The sequence below is a fragment of the Monodon monoceros genome, unplaced genomic scaffold (genome assembly GCF_005190385.1).
Source record: "Monodon monoceros isolate NGI ecotype Baffin Bay Population unplaced genomic scaffold, NGI_Narwhal_1 Super_Scaffold_13, whole genome shotgun sequence".
Taxonomy (NCBI): Eukaryota; Metazoa; Chordata; class Mammalia; order Artiodactyla; family Monodontidae; genus Monodon; species Monodon monoceros.
This window is the reverse complement of record NW_021703769.1, coordinates 24766228-24784608: the sequence shown is the minus strand read 5'-3', so window position 1 is coordinate 24784608 and position 18381 is coordinate 24766228. Positions and strand designations below refer to the sequence as shown.

At 47.8% G+C, this 18381-nt stretch overlaps 1 protein-coding gene across 1 annotated transcript in view; it reads left to right on the top strand.

Moving 5' to 3' along the window:
- Nucleotides 1-17479, top strand: part of CHMP4B (charged multivesicular body protein 4B) — a 47226-nt gene extending 29747 nt beyond the window's left edge. Inside the window, exons 2-5 of the mRNA XM_029221287.1 lie at nucleotides 12183-12360; nucleotides 14081-14195; nucleotides 15250-15376; nucleotides 16610-17479. Coding sequence (XP_029077120.1) covers nucleotides 12183-12360; nucleotides 14081-14195; nucleotides 15250-15376; nucleotides 16610-16674 — 485 coding nt within the window. The 3' untranslated portion in view covers nucleotides 16675-17479. The remainder of the gene's footprint in view (nucleotides 1-12182; nucleotides 12361-14080; nucleotides 14196-15249; nucleotides 15377-16609) is intronic.
- The last annotated feature ends 902 nt before the right edge of the window (nucleotides 17480-18381 follow it).

Here is an 18381-nt window from a genome sequence, read left to right as displayed (position 1 = left end):
TTCCCTACCATTCTTCTTGGCTAGAAGCAGGAGTGTGGATTTGAGTCTGCCAGTTATTCACAAGCTTTGAGAGTTTAGCAAGTTACTTAATCTCTCCAGCCTCCAATCTCCTCATCCATAAACGGGCTAAAAAGACTAATTCCTTACTGTGAGGATTAAATGAAGGAATAAAATATAAGGCTCTGAATAGGTGTTAGCTCAGGTTAGTATATGAAAAAGAATGCAGGGCCAAGATTTGAGCTCCATGCAACTAATAGGAATTGAGAAGAGGAGGGAAAGAATCTAGGAAAAAAAAAAAAGCCAAGAAGAAATCGTTGTAGGGGCTGGGGAACGTCAGGCTAAGGGTATCTCCCTAGAGGCTGGCAGAAGAGATGAATTTCTGAGAGAGGATGTCAGCAGTCCTAGAACTTATTATAAAGAGATGGAGGATGAGGGCATCGGGGCCTGCAGTCTAACTGCAGTTACCTCTTCTCCCTGAATGACATTTGTGATTGATATTTGTGGCTAATGTTTGATCTGAGTGTTAACTTCCTCCACCCAGCTAGAGCAATAGAGTTCAGAGGCTGGAAGTGGTCTCTGATTTTTCTAACTCAGTTTGTGAAAAAGAGATACTGCTAATTTCATTGGACAGGAAAAACTTGACTCGGGAAATGTATTGATGTTAATTACATTTTCGGGATCACACAGGGTCAATCAGAAACAACCTTTTGTGTTTGTTTCAACCAATCACTGGAAACCTTAGAGCTGTATAGTGTCACATATTGTTAGAGCTGGAGGAGGACCTCAGGAGGGAACTGATCCACTCTTCTCATATCCTTGATGAGGAGTCTGAGGTCCTAAGAAATGAGGGGGCTTGCTAAGTGACGTAATTTGGTCTTGGCAGAGTTAGATCTAGAAGCCAAATCCAGGAGCACAGGACCTGGGTTGCAGGTTCTGTCTAGTCAGAGGTCTCCCTAGGAGTAGTGGAAGGAGCATTGTCCAGGGGCAGGGCACCTGGCTTGGATTCTTCCTTGGCCATTACCTCTAACCATGTGACCTTGAGCAAGTTCTTGAACGTTTGGGGCTTCCATTGCCTGTCTTTAAATTGGGCATGACCTTAACTGCCTGAAGGCAAGAGGTTGTTCTCCAGAACTAAGATGTTGTGGGGTGGTCAGGTGTAAGGTGGTGGGCAGTGGTGGGTGCGGAGGTGAATTGGAGAGTATGTGCCCCTTCAAAAAGCACTGCTGCTACTTAGCTCCACTCGATTGTTGCCAGACAGCAGTGTGGGCTCAGTGTTGCTGGAAAATCTGCATTTTCAAAAGGAAGCCCCAAATCTGGATTTTAGTGTGAAATGTGCATTCAAATCAAATTTATGCATTAAGACATGGGACAACTAAGACAAATCTGTGGATTGTATGGGTGCGCAATTTTAGCCTCTGATAGCTGTTTAAACGAAATTCTGTGACTTGGTTGCCATACAGGAAAGAACCTTGCCTTAGATCCCAGAACATAGGCTATCTGACTGTGGCCCTTAAAAACCAAGGGCAGGGGCTTCCCTGGTGGCACAGTGGTTGGGAGTCTGCCTGCCCATGCAGGGGACGCGGGTTCGTGCCCCGGTCCGGGAGGATCCCGCATGCCGCGAAGCGGCTGGGCCCATGAGCCATGGCTGCTGAGCCTGTGCGTGCAGCGGGAGAGGCCCGCGTGCCACACACACACACAAAAAAAACCAAGGGCAGATCACTTCCCTTCCTGGGATCTTAGTTCCCCAGCCTGGCCTCGAGTTACCCTTATCACAAGGAGGTACTTCCTGGATGCCTGCTGTTTCTAGGAAGTGGAACACCTCCTCTTCCTGCCCAAATTGAAACCCAGCTGCAGCAGAGCCGTGGGAAGCCATCATCTGTCCTTTCGGGGACAAGAGGATGCAGCCACACGGGCCTTTGCACTATTCCCCTGGGAGAGCCTGCTCCCCTCGGCCATTTTCTTTTCCTCCTTATGGCCCAGGCCACTGCCACTGGCCCACTCTGGAATCATCTCCTTACTCTGGGCCACTGCCACCTCTCTCCAGATGTAGTCCCAGAGGAGGTCCCAGACTCGCTGTCCCTTAAACAAGCCCTGGACCCTTTGGTTTTAGAGTTCTAGGCATTCCAGTCGAGGTTAACACAGAAAAAAAGAGTGGACAAGTGACAGGAGTTTGAGAAACCTTACCAAGTTCTTATAGCTGTGGTCTCTGGGTCTTCTAGAATACAGAGGGGAGGTCATTTTAGGTCTTGGAAAAGATCTGGAGGCCATTACGGGGAGAGAGGACAGAGGGCCCAGCCCACTGGCCTCAGAAGAAATGACAGGGCAACGCTGGACTTTCTGGAATGCCCCCCCACCTCCTTATCTCAGTGCTGTTCGGCTCCTGAGAACCTTAAGAAGCTTGTGGTCTAGGGAAGAGATAGGGCAAGCACAAGGAAAGAAGACATTTATTCTTTAAAACAAAAACAAAAGCCTCCCTACAAACTCTGTAACTATGTAGAATTGTCATCCCAAATGCAGAGGGGTTGATTAAATGGTTGGATTTTGTCACGTGTACGTCTAACCAATTTAAAATCCACTAGAATTTTGTTGTTGTTGTTAGAGGCTTTTACTGCCTACTCTCATGGATTATCGATTAGTTGAGAGTTTCTGGGCAGACTGAGCTGCCCCTTGGATGCCTTTGGTGCTAGACTGCTGGCTTGTAGAATCTGTTGGGCGGGGAAGCACAGAGGCTCTCAGATCCCCAGACTCAGGCAGAAGCAGGCCAGCTGGTACAGGGTAGACGTTCCTTCGTGGAGTAAGAACATGCCCTTTACAGAGAGGCAGCCTGGCACTGATCCCATGCTTGCCACTGCTTAACTGTATGACCTGGGCAGGCGATAAACTCTTTGAACCTCAATTTCCCCATCTTGAGATGGGACACTACAGTACCTACCACGTAGGGTAGGATTTTTGGGGGGGACCAGTGAGCACATAAAGCACAAGCCATGGTGCCTGGCATCCAAGAAGCCCCCCATAGGTGTTAGCTGCTGTTATATATTTCTCTCCACTGTGCCTCAGCTGTATACTGTTTCTTGGAGGGACACGCTGGGCTGGGGGAGGGACAGGAAGATACAGAGCTCCTCAGAGAGAATGTCAGACACGGGCAAGGAAAGAGAGGCAGAAAAGGAAAATGCTCATGTTTATCGAGTATTTTCAGCGATTATCTTTCTCACCTGTCCTTGGGGTAGCTATATCACTCCCATTTTCCATTTGATGAAGAGGTGAAATAATTCACCCCAGGCCAGTGTGACCCAGGGCCAGGATTCTGACACCAAGCCCTGTGCTCTTTTCTCTGTGCCCCAGTGCTGGTACAAGTCAACCAGGACAGAGGTAGATGGAGCTTGTGTTGGGTACATAATCAAGGTGGTATTAAATTGTTTTTTCCCAAGCTGTTTTTTTGGAGGGTGGTGGCACAGGGACTCGTAGTGGTATTGGTTCTTCTTCTACTGAAATAGGCTTTGAGAAGTCCTGTAGGTAGTAATACCAGTGACCAACATGAACTGAACACGTGTGCATGTCCGGCCCAGTGCCAGGAGCTTCACATACATGTCTCGTTTTAATCCTCACAATGACTATGAGGTGGGTTTTATTATTACGTGAGGATTAGTGAGGTTAAGTGATTTGCTTAGGCTTTACTTGATAGTGCAGCTGAAGCTCACAGCTGGACAACTGGACTCCGTAAATGACCATTGTAATTTGATGTGACCCGCATTTCCTCAGCTTATTTGACTGTGTCTTATCTTGCCTTTACCTTTCTTTACAGAACATACTTTCTGTTTGCTGTTTAAATGATTTTGAAGCAGTTTGTTAGATTGTTAATTGAGTGGGGCTTATTTCTTTCATCTCTGTCCATGTTAAACAGTTAAGGGGCTTTTTTCTTTCTCTCTCGAATTTTCCCTCGCAGGGAGTACTATACTCCCTGTGTGTTTGCTGATGAAGTCAGCCAGGGTTTCAGGCTCTGCTTTCCTGGTCATACACAAGTACTTATTTTATCATTGCTAAATGGAGTGTATTAGCTCCAGGCCATGGAGAGCAAATTAGGGGAACTGGGAGATACAACACAGAGAAGGAGGCTGCTCTGAAAAATGCTGTCTGCACCTCTAGCCTGAACTCTCCAGCTGTGGGGGAATAAACACAGCAGTGTCAGGGACAGCATTCTAAGGCTTTGGCAGGATGAGACCCTCTTTTCCACAGGTGAGCCTGGGACACTGAGTGACGATGAACACAAAATCGACTTTGGGCATTTTGGTTTTGGAGACCTTTCTGTAGGTTCCTAGCACCTTTATACAAGGTAGAGAAATGAGAGCCCAGTCCTGCCCCCGCCTTCTGAAACTACAGGCAGGGTCAGCAGCACCCATTCTGGGGAGAGTCCTCTGGAACCAGACAGACCAGCACCTCTTTTCCGTTCGTTTTTCTTCTAAATGGGGACTTAGGAGAGCATATCAGGTAGCTTTCCGGTTCTTCGATGTGTTAGCATGAGCTTTTATTTTATTTTATTTTATTTTTGGCTGCGTTGGGTCTTCATTGCTGCGTGCGGACTTTCTCTAGTTGCGGCGAGCGGGGGCTACTCTTTGTTGCGGTGCGTGGGCTTCCCATCGTGGTGGCTTCTCTTTTTGCAGAGCAGGGGCTCTAGGCACGTGGGCTTCAGTAGTTGTGGCTCGCGGGCTCTAGAGCGAAGGCTCAGTAGTTGTGGTGCATAGGCTTAGTTGCTCCGCGGCATGTGGGATCTTCCCAGACCAGGGATTGAACCCGTGTTCCCTGCATTGGCAGGCGGATTCTTTTTTTTTTTTTTTTTGCAGTACGCGGGCCTCTCACTGTTGTGGCCTCTCCCGTTGTGGAGCACTGGCTCCGGACGCGCAGGCTCAGCGGCCATGGCTCACGGGCCTAGCTGCTCCACGGCATGTGGGATCCTCCCAGACCGGGGCACGAACCCATGTCCCCTGCATTGGCAGGTGGACTCTCAACCACTGCGCCACCAGGGAAGTCCCAGCGTGAGCTTTTAAATGGGGTTTGCAAAAGGCAGAGTTTATGATTGGATGAAAGAGCATTAGGACACTGTTTTCCTTATGCCAGGGGAGCTGCTGATTTATTTATAGCAACTTAATTTGGAGGTAACAGAGTTGAGGTAGTAGAAAGAGCCCTGGGCTGCAGACCTGGGTTCTAGTCCTGATTCTTCCTCTAACTCACTGTGGGATCCTTGCAGGCCGTGTCACCTTTTCTGGGCATCATTTTTTCTCTGTTTCTAATGAGATGGGTTGGACTTTGGGATCTCCGAGAATCCTTCAAGCCCCCTCTGCTTTTGATGCCAAGATTGTAACTCTCATTTGGTCAGGGTTTGGCAGGACATCCAGTGCCATGTGGTGCAGGGATGCTTACTGATAACCGTCCCTGCAGGAGGATGGGTTTCTTTGACATTGGTGGTGAACTTTGTAGTTTTGACTTTAGGTCTTTTCTTGCCCATACACAGGGCAGATGACAGGTGACCCCAGCAAAGTGACTAGTGGCTTGAGGGCCAGGTGTGGTTCTCCTGGCTGAGGGTACACTGAACATCTGAGGTTTATTCATGGTCACAGTGAGCAAGGAGCATCTGACTGATTGCTGGAGGTGGGCAAAGCAGGGCTCCCTCAGCTTCACCGGCTCCCTGCCTGCCAGTAGCTCTGCCATGACCAAGCCACTGAAGGTTCTTCCGAATTCTCACTTAGCATTGCATTTGTGGGTAAGTATCCCCTGGAGTGTGTTTGTGTTTTCTATGTAGTTCATGCTGAGAGTGGGAAAGAACCAGCGCTCTCCTCCTCTCCCAGCCCTTGGACCTTCTGCTGCATGAATTCACATGTAGAATCTTGCGTCTTTGAAAGGACTCTAGACATCATCATTCATTCAGTGAGAGGATATTACTGGACCCTCCTTCTCCCCAATGCCTGAATCTCAATGTATTAGTCATTAGTGTACAGTTATGAGATCTTAGCATCTGTTGAGATGCCCTGGGCTAATGGCCTCTATTCTGAATGCCCCCAGATCAGGGCAGGCAAACTTGCCCTCCTCGGCAACTCTTCAAAGATAAGTCTTAAGTCTGCCTTTGCCGAGGAAAAAGGAATGTCCTACCTAGTTGTACCGAACTGATGCATTCTTTGAAAATGGTTTCGCTACCAGTCACTAACAGATGCCTTGCAGAAGGAGTTTCTGGTCTTGGGTGAATGTCTTTTCCACTGGTCTCTCTGCTTCTTAGGGTATCTCTTCTGTATTTTTTCTTCAAATAGCTGTTTAGAGTTTCTAATGAAGCAACTGTCTGGAGACCAATGTTTATTTCAACATGGTTGGAGTTGTTTTTGCTTCAGCTTTCAGAGCCAATAAAGCTGGTTATTAGATTCTGTAATTGCCGCTGTAATTACTCTCTTGGAACCAGCAAAGGCATAATTAAATATGGAGATTCCAAGGACTATTTTTTTCCATCTAAAAGCAACCTTTTAAACTTCTTTTGGCCTGGGGTAGATTTCAGTTGTTAAAGCATTGTGTTTATGAATGATACGGCAGGGGCGGGGTGGGGGGGGCAGGGGCGGGGTGGGGGGGGCGGGGTTCTTTGGCAGAAGAGGGATTTATTTGAGCACCTTCTTTGAATATTTGGTTTAGATGAACTCCTTGTTAACCCAGTACTTGTTTTTATTTTTTTTCCATTCCCCCCCCACCAGTTTTATTGAGATATAATTGACATATAACATTATATTATTTTTAGGTGTATAGTGTAATGATTTAATGTTTGTATATATTGTGAAATGATTATCAAAATACATTCAGTTAACATGCATCACCTCACATGATTACATTTTTTTTAAACTTTGTATTGAGAACTAAGTACTTGTTTTTTTAAACCAACCATCAGGAGTTTAGAGAAGTATAAGGCAAGATACTAAGAGCTAGCACATATTTATGAAAAACATTGGGTCTGGCCCTTTTGGCTTTGGCTATATGTAGAAGCAAATTTTTGTGGTCAGCAATAAGATTGGGATGGAGGCTGTTTTACATGAAGTGGAGTGGTCTGCAGGAAGAGAGGCATTTTTACTCATTTAGCTTGCCCTAAGTTATACTTCACCAGTGTGCCACATGTTTGTAAGATACGGGGTGGTTCAAGTGCTCTGAATATTTATGTTTACACATATTTTCGCAGCCCAAAGGCTGACCCCATGTCAAATTTCAAGGTTACTCTACTCATGAACCATGTATGGAAAGGGGGAAACGAATCACTTACCCTTTCACTTTGGGGTTCTCAACTAGCTGAGAAATACACACAGGATTTAGATTGGGGTAAACAAATGGACTGTCTCTGCCAGAAGCCGTCCTGGAGAGTTCACTGCGAGGAGGGGAAGAGACCGTGTGAACCCTGCAGGCAGGAAGGGGAGCCCTAGAGGGCCAGGCTGTTCACTCAGGACTTTTCCTCCCCTCAGACAGGGCACACCTCGTGGCGAGGATACAGGGGGAAGGGTGGGCCCTTGCAAAAGTTCCTGTTTTATGGACCAGGACGAATGCAGGGAAAGAATGCTGCCCAATGACTGTTTTAGCCAGTGTTTCAATGACATGTTATCTTTTCTCCATTGAGTAAGAGGTACACAGGAGGTAAAATATGGGTGTACCCCACATGAGGGACCCTGCAGAGTATATGAAAAACTTTAAAAAACAGGTGAAATTGGAGATTCAGTTTAATATATATTAAGCACTTGCTGTGTACCAGTCATTGTGCTGGATGATGGTTTGTAAAGATGAATAATATAAACATTATTTCATTCATGGGGGACTCTTGCTTACCTCCCTGGTATGTTTGGGTGTTTGTTTCCAGATAATTTATTGCTTGGGGGATTTTAGCAGTGGGGTGTAGAGCAGAGAAATGCCAGATTGCCATGCAAGGAGTCACTGCCAATTGAAAATGTATTCGAGCAAAAGTTAAAACTATTCTAAACCTATGATGTTAACAGGCAAGGAATGGTTTTAAAAATCAGAACATAGCTAACTGTATAAAATCAAGGCTCCCGCTACACTCAGGACACTGAGAAGCAAGGCAAATGTCATCTTGTTGTTTGTTCTTGAGAACTGTCCCAGTGTCACTTGCCATCATCCCGAGCCCGTGTGGGAAGAGCAGAGGCCTGGGGGTTTATACAGACTAGTGGTTGAGCCTTCCCCTCCTCTCATAACAGCAGGATGAGCCACTCCACCTTTCTTTTCTTTTCTTTTTTTTAAATTTATTTATTTTATGTATTTACTTTTGACTGAGTTGGGTCTTGGTTGCTGCTCGAGGGCTTTCTCTAGTTGTGGCTAGCAGGGGCTACTCTTCGTTGCAGTATGCAGGCTTCTCATTGCAGTGGCTCCTCTTGTTGCGGAGCATGGGCTCTAGGCGCGCGGACTTTAGGAGTTGCGGCACGTGGGCTCAGTTAGTTGTGGCTCTCGGGCTCTAGAGCGCAGGCTTAGTAGTTGTGGCACACGGGTTTAGTTGCTCTGCGGCATGTGGGATCTTCCCAGACCAGGGCTCGAACCTGTGTCCTCTGCATTGGCAGGCGGATTCTTAACCACTGTGCCACCAGGGAAGTCCCCACTCCACCTTTCTGATCCCCAGTCTTGTTGGTGTGGATCTGGGATCTGTGCCCTTGGACCATGCGGGAGGATTGAATGAGGAGGTGGGCAGGACTGCAGCAGCCGCCCTGCTTGCTTATCATGCAGCCGGCGCTCATAACACCTATTGAATCTTGACTGGTGAACAAGTTGTTAGAGGCTGGGCTATGCTGTGAGTGATGGGGGAGGCTGAGGAGGACCTGGGAAAGGGGTACATGGTGGGACATGGGCCTCAGAAGGCTTGAGAATCACTTGTTGATTAGGGTGTGTCTAAGTTGGTTTCTGTGGAAAAGCAACACAGTATCCGCGAAGTCAGGAGGAAGCAGCCCCAGGCCCTGAGCATTTGTATACCAGGACTCTCCCCAGATGCCTTCCATCTGCCATGATGGTCAATGGCAAAGGGATTCGGAACTGGTGCTGGGGCTCCTAGAACCAGGCTTGTGGCGAGAATCCCAGTCCCTTGCCTCCCGCAGGGCCTTGCAGGCTACATTAAACCACGTGGAGGCTTTGTCCTGTGGGCAGAGGGAGCTGTTGCGGGTTCTTAAGCAAAGGAATGGCATGATTGGATATGTACTCCCTCTTCTGTGATCCCACAGTTCCCTGGACGCTCCCTGCTGCACTGGATGGTGCCTCCAGGGCAGGGTCCTGTCTTGTTCATTCATTGGGAGGCATAACAGTTAGTATGGCAGCCCATGGACTTTGGAGTTCCATACCTGGCTTAATCCCCTCTCTGCTGCCTACCACCTGGTAACCTGAGTTACAGAACCTCTCTGAACCTGTTTCCTCATCTGCTAAAAAGGGTGGTCATTTCTACCTTAAAGGGTTGCTGTTGTGAGGTACTTACTTGGCAAGCATGGCTTAGTACTAGCAGAAGGTGAAGATGTTCAGTAAAGGGTCTTGGGGACCCCTGGGTGTGACTGCAGGTTGGATTTTTTGAAGTCATAGGCCATCTGGCCATTCATACCAGAATGAGGGAGATAACAGGTTGAACGGCTTTTCAGCTTTTAGAGGCACATTTCATTGTTCTTCAGATTTTTAGCAGTGTTTCTTTAGCCTGCTTTATCCTTTGGCTGGAGGAATTTTCCTGGTGGTTTTTGTCTGCTGCTTTTATTTTTAAATTTTTATTTATTTATTTATTTATTTATTTATGGCTGCATCAGGTCTTCATTGCTGCACGCGAGCTTTCTCTAGTTGTGGCGAGCAGGGGCTACTCTTCATTGTGGTGCACGGGCTTCATGGGCTTCTCATTGCGGTGGCTTCTCTTGTTGCGGGGCACGGGCTCTAGGCGCACGGGCTTCAGTAGTTGTGGCATGCGGGCTTCAGTAGTTGTGGCTTGTGGGCTCTAGAGTGCAGGCTCAGTAGTTGTGGCACACAGACTTCGTTGCTCTGTGGCATGTGGGATCTTCCTAGCCCAGGGCTCGAACCCGTGTACCCTGCATTCAGGGCAGGCAGATTCTTAACCACTGCACCACCAGGGAAGCCCTTGTCTGCTGCTTTTAAAGGAACTATGGACTGCTTACATGCAAGCCAAGGCCCTATTTCCTTGGCAAATGATTCTCAGGGTGCTGTCCTAGGCTAACAGGGAGCTTTAGTGGAAGGAGTACGGGACCTATTCAGGTGACATATGGAGAAACCACAGCCCTCTTGGGGAGGTGATTGGCTGTTGCCTACAGCCTGCAGGAGGTGGCTTTGGTATGGAGCTGGGGGGGCACGAGTGCATGGGTGCATATGTGTCTACATATGTATGTGAGGCTAGTGCTGTCCAGGCCAAGGCAGGTGCCGGCAGCCCATTCCTTCTGCTTGATTCTGTGCAGAGCCTCCTTCCTGGCTTCGATGCCCAGCTAAGATGTGTGCTAAAGATGCTTTTCAGTGTAAAGAGGGGAACTAAAATAGTAAGGGGAGGGAAGCCTGGGTTTTGAGTCGGGAGGTGTGGTTTGGCCCTTGCTCTGCTACCAAGTCATCTTGATCCAATTGCTTGCCCTGACTGAACCTTAAAACGAGATTATCTCCTATATTAGCCTAAGCACACCAGGAGGCCGAGAGTGATGATGGCATTGATTTGACCAGATGGTCAGACTCTAGATTAGTCCCTGACAGGGAGTTCTGTCTTTATTTCACTTGTGCTGTTTTCTATGATAGGGAATGCTATAGTTACCATCTTCAGGCATGGGGCTTTTTGCTTTTGTTGAATACATTTCCAGAAAGAAATTACTGGGTCAGAGGGCAGAAACAATATTATGGCTGTTGCTGTGTGTTGCCATGTTACTTTTCAGAAACATTATAACAATTTACAGTGGCTGGCTGTGTGTGAGATAGCATTTTAAGCCCAAATGATCCAGTATTTGCTATAGTCGTTATTTATTATTTTGTAATTTAGTTGACATAAAATGATACTTTAAAGCTTCCCTGGTGGCGCAGTGGTTGAGAATCCGCCTGCCAATGCAGGGGACACGGGTTTGAGCCCTGGTCTGGGAAGATCCCACATGCCACAGAGCAACTAGGCCCGTGAGCCACAACTACTGAGCCTGCGTGTCTGGAGCCTGTGCTCCACAACAAGAGAGGCCACGATAGTGAGAGGCCTGCGCACCGCAATGAAGAGTGGCCCCTGCTTGCCGCAACTAGAGAAAGCCCTCGCACAGAAACGAAGACCCAACACAGCCAAAAATAAATTAATTTAAAAAAAAAGATACTTTACCTTAGCAATGACTTCTGAGGACTTAAAAAAAAAAAGCTGCTTTATAATAATTAGAGCTGCTGGTTTTTTGGGTGTGCACTATGTTTAATGTTGTGCTAAGTGTTTCTGTTATGTTATCTCATTCACAGTGAACCTATCAGGGAGGCTAAGTAGCTCACTAAGTCTGAGAGCTGGGGTTTGAACCTAAGGCAATTTGACTTCAAAGCACATTCTTTTTCTGGGTGTCCTCCATGCTTTGATTTGTGTGTGTGCGGTTACCAAAGAGTGTGAACTTTTGCTTATGTGCCTGACTGCGTTTTGAAGTCTGTGAATTTTGTATAATTTTCTGCTTTTTACAATTTACTTTTCGCTGCGTTGGGTCTTCGTTGCTGCGCATGGGCTTTCTCCAGTTGGGGCGAGCAGGGGCTACTCTTTGTTGCGGTGCACGGGCTTCTCATTGTGGTGGCTTCTCTTGTTGCAGAGCATGGGCTCTAGGCACGTGGGCTTCAGTAGTTACAGTATGCGGGCTCAGTAGTTGCGGCACATGGGCCCTAGAGTACATGGTCTTCAGCAGTTGTGGTGCGTGGGCTTAGTTGCTCTGTGGCATGTGGGATCTTCCCGGACCAGGGATTGAACCCATGTCCCCTGCATTGGCAGGTGGATTCTTAACCACTGTGCCACCAAGGAAGTCCCTAGTATAGTTACCTTAGAAAATTGAATGTGCTTTTTGTGTAGGAGAGATTATTAGCCCTCTGTTATAGTGGAAGCAGAAACTGAAGTGCATCCATCACAGTTAGGGAGAAGACTCAGTGAACTCTAAGACATTGCCCTGTATCTGGGCTCTCTGAAACCCTGTTTTCTTCCCCCTGTGCAGCTGCCCTCCAGGCACTGAAGCGCAAGAAGAGGTATGAAAAGCAGCTGGCACAGATCGACGGCACACTGTCAACCATCGAGTTCCAGCGAGAGGCCCTGGAGAATGCTAACACCAACACCGAGGTGCTCAAGAACATGGGCTATGCCGCCAAAGCCATGAAGGCTGCCCACGACAACATGTACGTGGCCACCCACTGGTGGAGGGGGGCACCCATGTGGAAGGGCAGTGCTGGCCCTGGAGTGCCTCAATCCCGGGCCATGGCCTTGGGCAGACCCCTTGACTTATCCATTCAAGCACCTGAGTTTGTTTTAATTTGCATTCTTTTTTGGAACTCCTTTTAAAATGGATTATGTGCCCTGCTGCCCTCGGAAGCAGATCTCATGGAATGAAACAGTGTTTTCTGAGTAATTCAGGGTTATTGGGATGAATATAGAGTTTCAAGCTGGAAAGGTCCTTAGAAGTTTCTCTCACCCAAGCCTCTGATCATCAAGGTGGGGAAGTTTGTCCCAGGGAGGGGAGGTGACTTGCCCTGGGTTTGTGTAAACTTGGATAGAACTGGGATTAGAATCAATGCCCGTGACTTTCCCCTCGTGCTGTCAGGGGTCCTGAAAAATGTGGTACATTTGAGGGCTTTAGCTCCCTCTCTTCTTAGGTCTGTTTTTGATGGAATTTTCTGCCTCCCCCCTTGCTCTTGGGCTTTGGCTATCATGTTGACAGTGTTCTTGACCTCAGCATTCCTTCCTTTATGTGGCTACTTCTCATATACAGTGGCCGAAGAAACTAGATAACCGAGCTTGTTATATTTGTAATTAAAGGCCAGGGTAACACTAGGCTCCAGATGAGGGCCTCTCCCAAACAGAACAAAATTCTGCATTTGTTTTAGTGCTTGAACTTGGCATTGTATATTTGGGGGTGCTTGGAGCACTTTTTTGCTTCCTTTGGGTACTCAGCTGCGCTGTAGAACAGGGACTGGCCAAATGCAGCCTGTGGGCCTGCTGCCAATTTTTGTAAATAAAATTTTATTGAAACACAGTTGTGTCCATTAATACATATTTTCTGTGGCTGCTTTTGTGGCACATGGCAGGGTTGAATTTTTGTGACAGATCGTATGGCCCACAAATTCTAAAATATTTACTGTTTGGCCCTTTACAGAAAAAGTTTGCTGATCCCTGTTCTAGAAGTGTGGGATTGCAGGAAAAGTAGCCTTCAAATAACTGAGCTATCGTCTGAGGGGATGTTCACTGGACTGAGCCTCCTGAGTGAGGTCCACGTCTGCTTCATGTCCATGTTCTCCAAGATGCCTGGCGCACAGCACGTCTCAGTGAATACTGTGCATGCCTTGAAGTATACATGTGTATATTATATTGATTAATTGTAAGTTTATATGATTGACAGTGTTATAGAAAATAATTCTGCATTGTTTGCTTTTCCTTTGGGGCCTAGTAGAGGAGCCATAAGTGGATCTGTGTAGATGGGAAGGGCCTGTCAAATGGCGTGGCTCTGTTTTATGATTTGTGATTTTACCTCCCCCGGTGCAGAGTTACCCTTGAGCTTGAAGAGCTACTGGCCCAGGAGTTCAAGTCCCATGGTCTCATCCAACGTGTTTACCAGCTTGCATGAGAGACCCTGACAATGGCACCTAACTTTGCCAAGCCTTGTTTCCTTAGGGTGTTGGACTAGGCGATGTCTAAGGATGCTTCCATCTTCTTGATTCTGTGATCCTCTATTTTAAAGAGGAGGAGGAAGACAAAGTAAAGACAAAAAAGGAATTCCTCAGAGGGAGTAATTGTGGGGCTGGGGCTGGGCAGCAGACTGCGGGGAGCAGGGCTTCTGCTTCTGCCTCACAGGCCCTCTTTACACAGACTGTCCAACATGACATCTGTCTGTTTCATTTAAAGGGACATCGATAAAGTTGATGAGTTAATGCAGGACATTGCTGACCAGCAGGAACTTGCAGAAGAGATTTCAACAGCTATTTCAAAACCTGTAGGGTTTGGAGAAGAGTTTGACGAGGTGAGTGGTTTCATGCAGATCACACAGGCTTCACAAGTGATTCCTGGGCTGCCTCTGATGTGCTCTTGAAGCCTCTCTGGCAGGGAATATGTGGCTTGGAAGTCACCAGTTCTTGTCCCTCCAGAGACTTGAACATAGACAGGGCATGGTATTAACCCTCCCTAATTCTGGGTTTTGAGGGCTGCTCTCACTGTTTGGGGAGCTTAGGTGGAGTAAAGGAGCCTTTGTTGGGACCCCTCAGCAGACTTCAGGTAAATATTGGTTTCAACAGGTAGTTACCTGCACCTTTCCGTAGTGAGTCCTGGGCTCAGAGCTGGGGCAGCTGAGGTCACCATGCCCTGGAGAAGTTTACAGGATTTGCCCTCAGACAACTCTGATGTGAGATAAAGGTGAAACCAAGGAAGGAACATTTACACCTGATCCCCCCTGAAGGATCCGTCTGGAACTTGGCCACCTACCAATTTCTGCTGTGGCAATTAGAACGTTGGGTCTCTTAGGTTTTTAAAATACAGTTACAGGCCCTGTACCTCATTCTGCCTTAGATTTGAGTGCACTGAAGGTCAGGCTCTCTTCATCAAACCTAATTCTTTGTGCTGATTCCCACTGTATAGCTGAGGAAACAGCCTGTGGCTCTTACCCTTGGCTCACAGCACCAGGCTTTTCATGTTTTCAGACTGGAGTTTGATGGACTAGTCAAGTTCATTTCAATTCAGCAGACATTCCTGAACATTCACTCAGTGCGCCCAGTTCTGAGATAAGGAAATGGGAACGATAAAATACAGTCCCTTTCCTCAGGATGCTCACAGCCTGGTGCAGGGGCCCCAGACGTAGACAGCAATAATAGCTCATGGTGTGTTACGTTCACCAGTAGAAGTATGTTTAGGATGTTTGAGTCACAGAGTGTGGACCTGGAGTTCATCTCCCCTCTGACCTTCTCAGAGGGGCTGTGGGGCTTTTAAAAAATGAGCCACCCCCTGAGCCATCAGCTAAGAGGTACCACTGGAGGGGCTGGGATTCCAAGGTTGTCTCTCATTTTTGTGTTTGCTTTTACCAGGATGAGCTCATGGCAGAATTAGAAGAACTAGAACAGGAGGAACTAGACAAGAATTTGCTGGAAATCAGTGGACCAGAAACAGTCCCTCTACCAAATGTTCCTTCTATATCCCTACCATCAAAACCCAGTGAGTACTTTTAGCCACAGTCATGACATACCCATGACCCACGTGGTGGGTAGTCTTGTGGTTGGTTGGCTTCAGTTTGGGTCCTGAGTTGCCCAGAGTTGAGAACCAGATAGGATCTGTTGTGACAGCCCTAAAGACAGTGTCACCTGCTCTTTCCTAGTTTCTCTGTAGAGCAGGGTTTCTTAACCTTGGCACTGTTGACATAGCCAGACCATTCTTTGGGTGGGGACTGGGAGGGGGCCCTGTCCTGTGCTCTGTGGATCTCTAGCAGCACCCATGGCCTCTACCCACTAGATGCCAGTAGCATCCCCCTCCCCAAGTTTTGACAACCAAAAATGTCACCGGAGTTTGCCAGATGTTGGGGGGTGGGGCGGATCACAGCCAGTTGAGAACCATTATTGTAGAATTACTCTCCCTGTGCCACCAAACAAGGGGAGAGTTTGACAGCTCTTGCTCCCTGTCTAGTATCCTGTGCTGTGCACACCTGTAAAAGCTGGGGCCTCAGAGGTTGCCGCGGTAGGAAGGAAACAGCTTTGGCTTTTTTAGAAACCTGGTTCTATAAAACCTTCACTACCTTCTTCCTTGCCTGCGCCTCCCGCCGCCCCGCACTGTTTCACCCTTGGGTAGAAGTTTTCCACACAGAACTTCTAGAAAAGGTGAAGCTGCTTGATTTGGCATGGAGAGAGAGGCCAGGGAGCGGGGAGTGACCAGGCTGTATCACCTCACTCTCCCACAGATCAAGGGGAAGTGGCCCCTCTAGTCGAATCAGCTGCCCGGGGTGGGGTGTGGGCAGAGGGGGTCCGGAGGCCATCCAGCAAGCTGCCGGCAGCGTATAGAGGTGGCTTAAGCCCTTGAGGTGGAAAGGGGTGGCGGGCGGGGATTAGAGCTCTTCCGGGGTTCTTCCCGCTCGCCCCCACCTTGCATGCTCTGGGACTGAGGCCATGCATGGAGCCTGATGGACTCTCAGTGTAGAGTCCTCCCCGCTTTGTCTGGTGGCTCCGGTGTGGGGGGAGGGGAGGTGCTGGGGAAAGTGTGCCTGGTTATCTGGAGTTGTATGTTGCAGCTTTTAGGCACAGAGAAGCAGTCTGCTGATAGCCTGGAGATGAGGCTGGCTGCAGGGGCGGGGCTGTTTTGTAGACACCATGTAGCGCAGCCCTGGCATCCAGCCAGAGTGTGTGGCGAACACTGCAGCCAGCCTTCGTAAACTAAACAGCTTTTCCTCTCTTCACACAGCCAAGAAGAAGGAAGAGGAAGACGACGACATGAAGGAATTGGAGACCTGGGCTGGATCCATGTAACTGGTCCAGCGCGGGCTGGGCCCAGACAGACTCTGGTGGCCTGCGAGGTGGGCAGGCGTGTGCGTGTGTGGGGCAGGCAGGCCGTGGTGCAGGCAGGTTCCATCACTCTCGAATCTCCCTCCAAAGCAGTAGGGCTGCATCACTGCTCACTCTGCATAGCATGGTCTGCACCCAGCGGTACGGGTTGGGGGGAGGGGGGTGGGGGGCTGGGAGGTGCCTGCTGTTTATAATGTTGAATTTCTGTAAAATAAACTGTATTTGCAAATCCAACATTGAGCTTCTGGACTACGCTAACTCCACTGCTGAACCTCAATGGAAAGGGTCGACCGTTTGCAGTTGAAATGATCTGAAAATGTAGCCTCTGTCCTTTTATGTCAGCTGACTTGTCGCACATCTCTTTGTAAGACTCGTATGGTACTGGCAGAAGAATCATTTTTTTAAAGCCATAGGCTTTTCCTTGTCCTTGGTTGTAATAATGCATCTGATTTTCGTTTCCTCAAGAGCTGTATTTCTGTCCATCATGTGTGTACTGGCCCCTGTGTTTCCCACGCTGGCCCACTCCTCTCTCCCACTCGCCTGGTCTTTTTGGAGTTTGTGACACTGATTTGAAATGGATGGTGTTCTTTTGAGAGCGTGTGAGATTGTTAGAGTTAAATTCCAGCTATACATTTTTCTAACATAGCTCTAAGGTCCTTGTTGCTGTTTGTGATAACTGAGAGATAACTCATTGGAAACATGTGCATACATTTATATTCAGATGAAGTTATGGTTTGCACCATCTATTAAATATCTCGATTAATTTTCATACTTTGCCATTGTGTTTAATCATTCTGTCATTTGCTTTGGGAGTTCACCCTTTCCAGGCCAGCGTCGTATCCAGTGGAGTCTGTAGAAACATGGAAGACTTGAGCATGATGTGTATCAACAATTTGAACCAAGAGCAGAGCGTGTCTTACTAGGTTCCAGAAGCCATGGATCTGTGACCTTCACCTTGCTTGGGGACCCTCTGGGCACAGTTCAGGAGTGAGTTTGTTCTTGTGTGGTTCCAGGGTCTTCCCTAGTTCTCCGTCAGCATCCGTGGGCAATGCCAGCAGGACCACAGACCCTCCACCTGTTGGAAACATTGGTGTGCCCACTGACTAGGCCCATCTGGTGCCTTTCCTGTGGGGTGGAAGCATAGGGCAGTGACTGAGAATCTAGCTCACAAGTCCTAGTCTCAGGTCTGCTGTGACTTGCCCTGTGACTGTTACCCGGCCTCTTCCACTGTCTCTAGTTTTCCTTAGTCTTATACTACCTTAAGAATCTGATGAACACTGTGGACCCGCTCCTTCAGAAAAGTGGATCTATGCCTATTCATCCCTCCTTCTGCATGCAAATTGGCAGAATTGAGAGGATCGCCCTCCAGTACCCATCCCCAAACCTCTTGAGATTAAAACCAACCTGATAAACAACAAGGTCCTACTGTGGAGCACAGGGAACTGTATTTAATATCCTGGGATAAACCACAATGGAAAAGAAAATAAAAAAGAATGTATATATGTGTATAACTGAGTCACTTTGCTGTACAGCAGAAATTAACACAACACTGTAAATCAACTCTACTTCAATAAAAAAATAAATAAGAAAAAAAAAGAAACAAGTCAAAAAAAAAAAAAAGGCAACTTGAGTTCACAATTAAACACGCCATCGCTCACTGGGTGTCAAGCT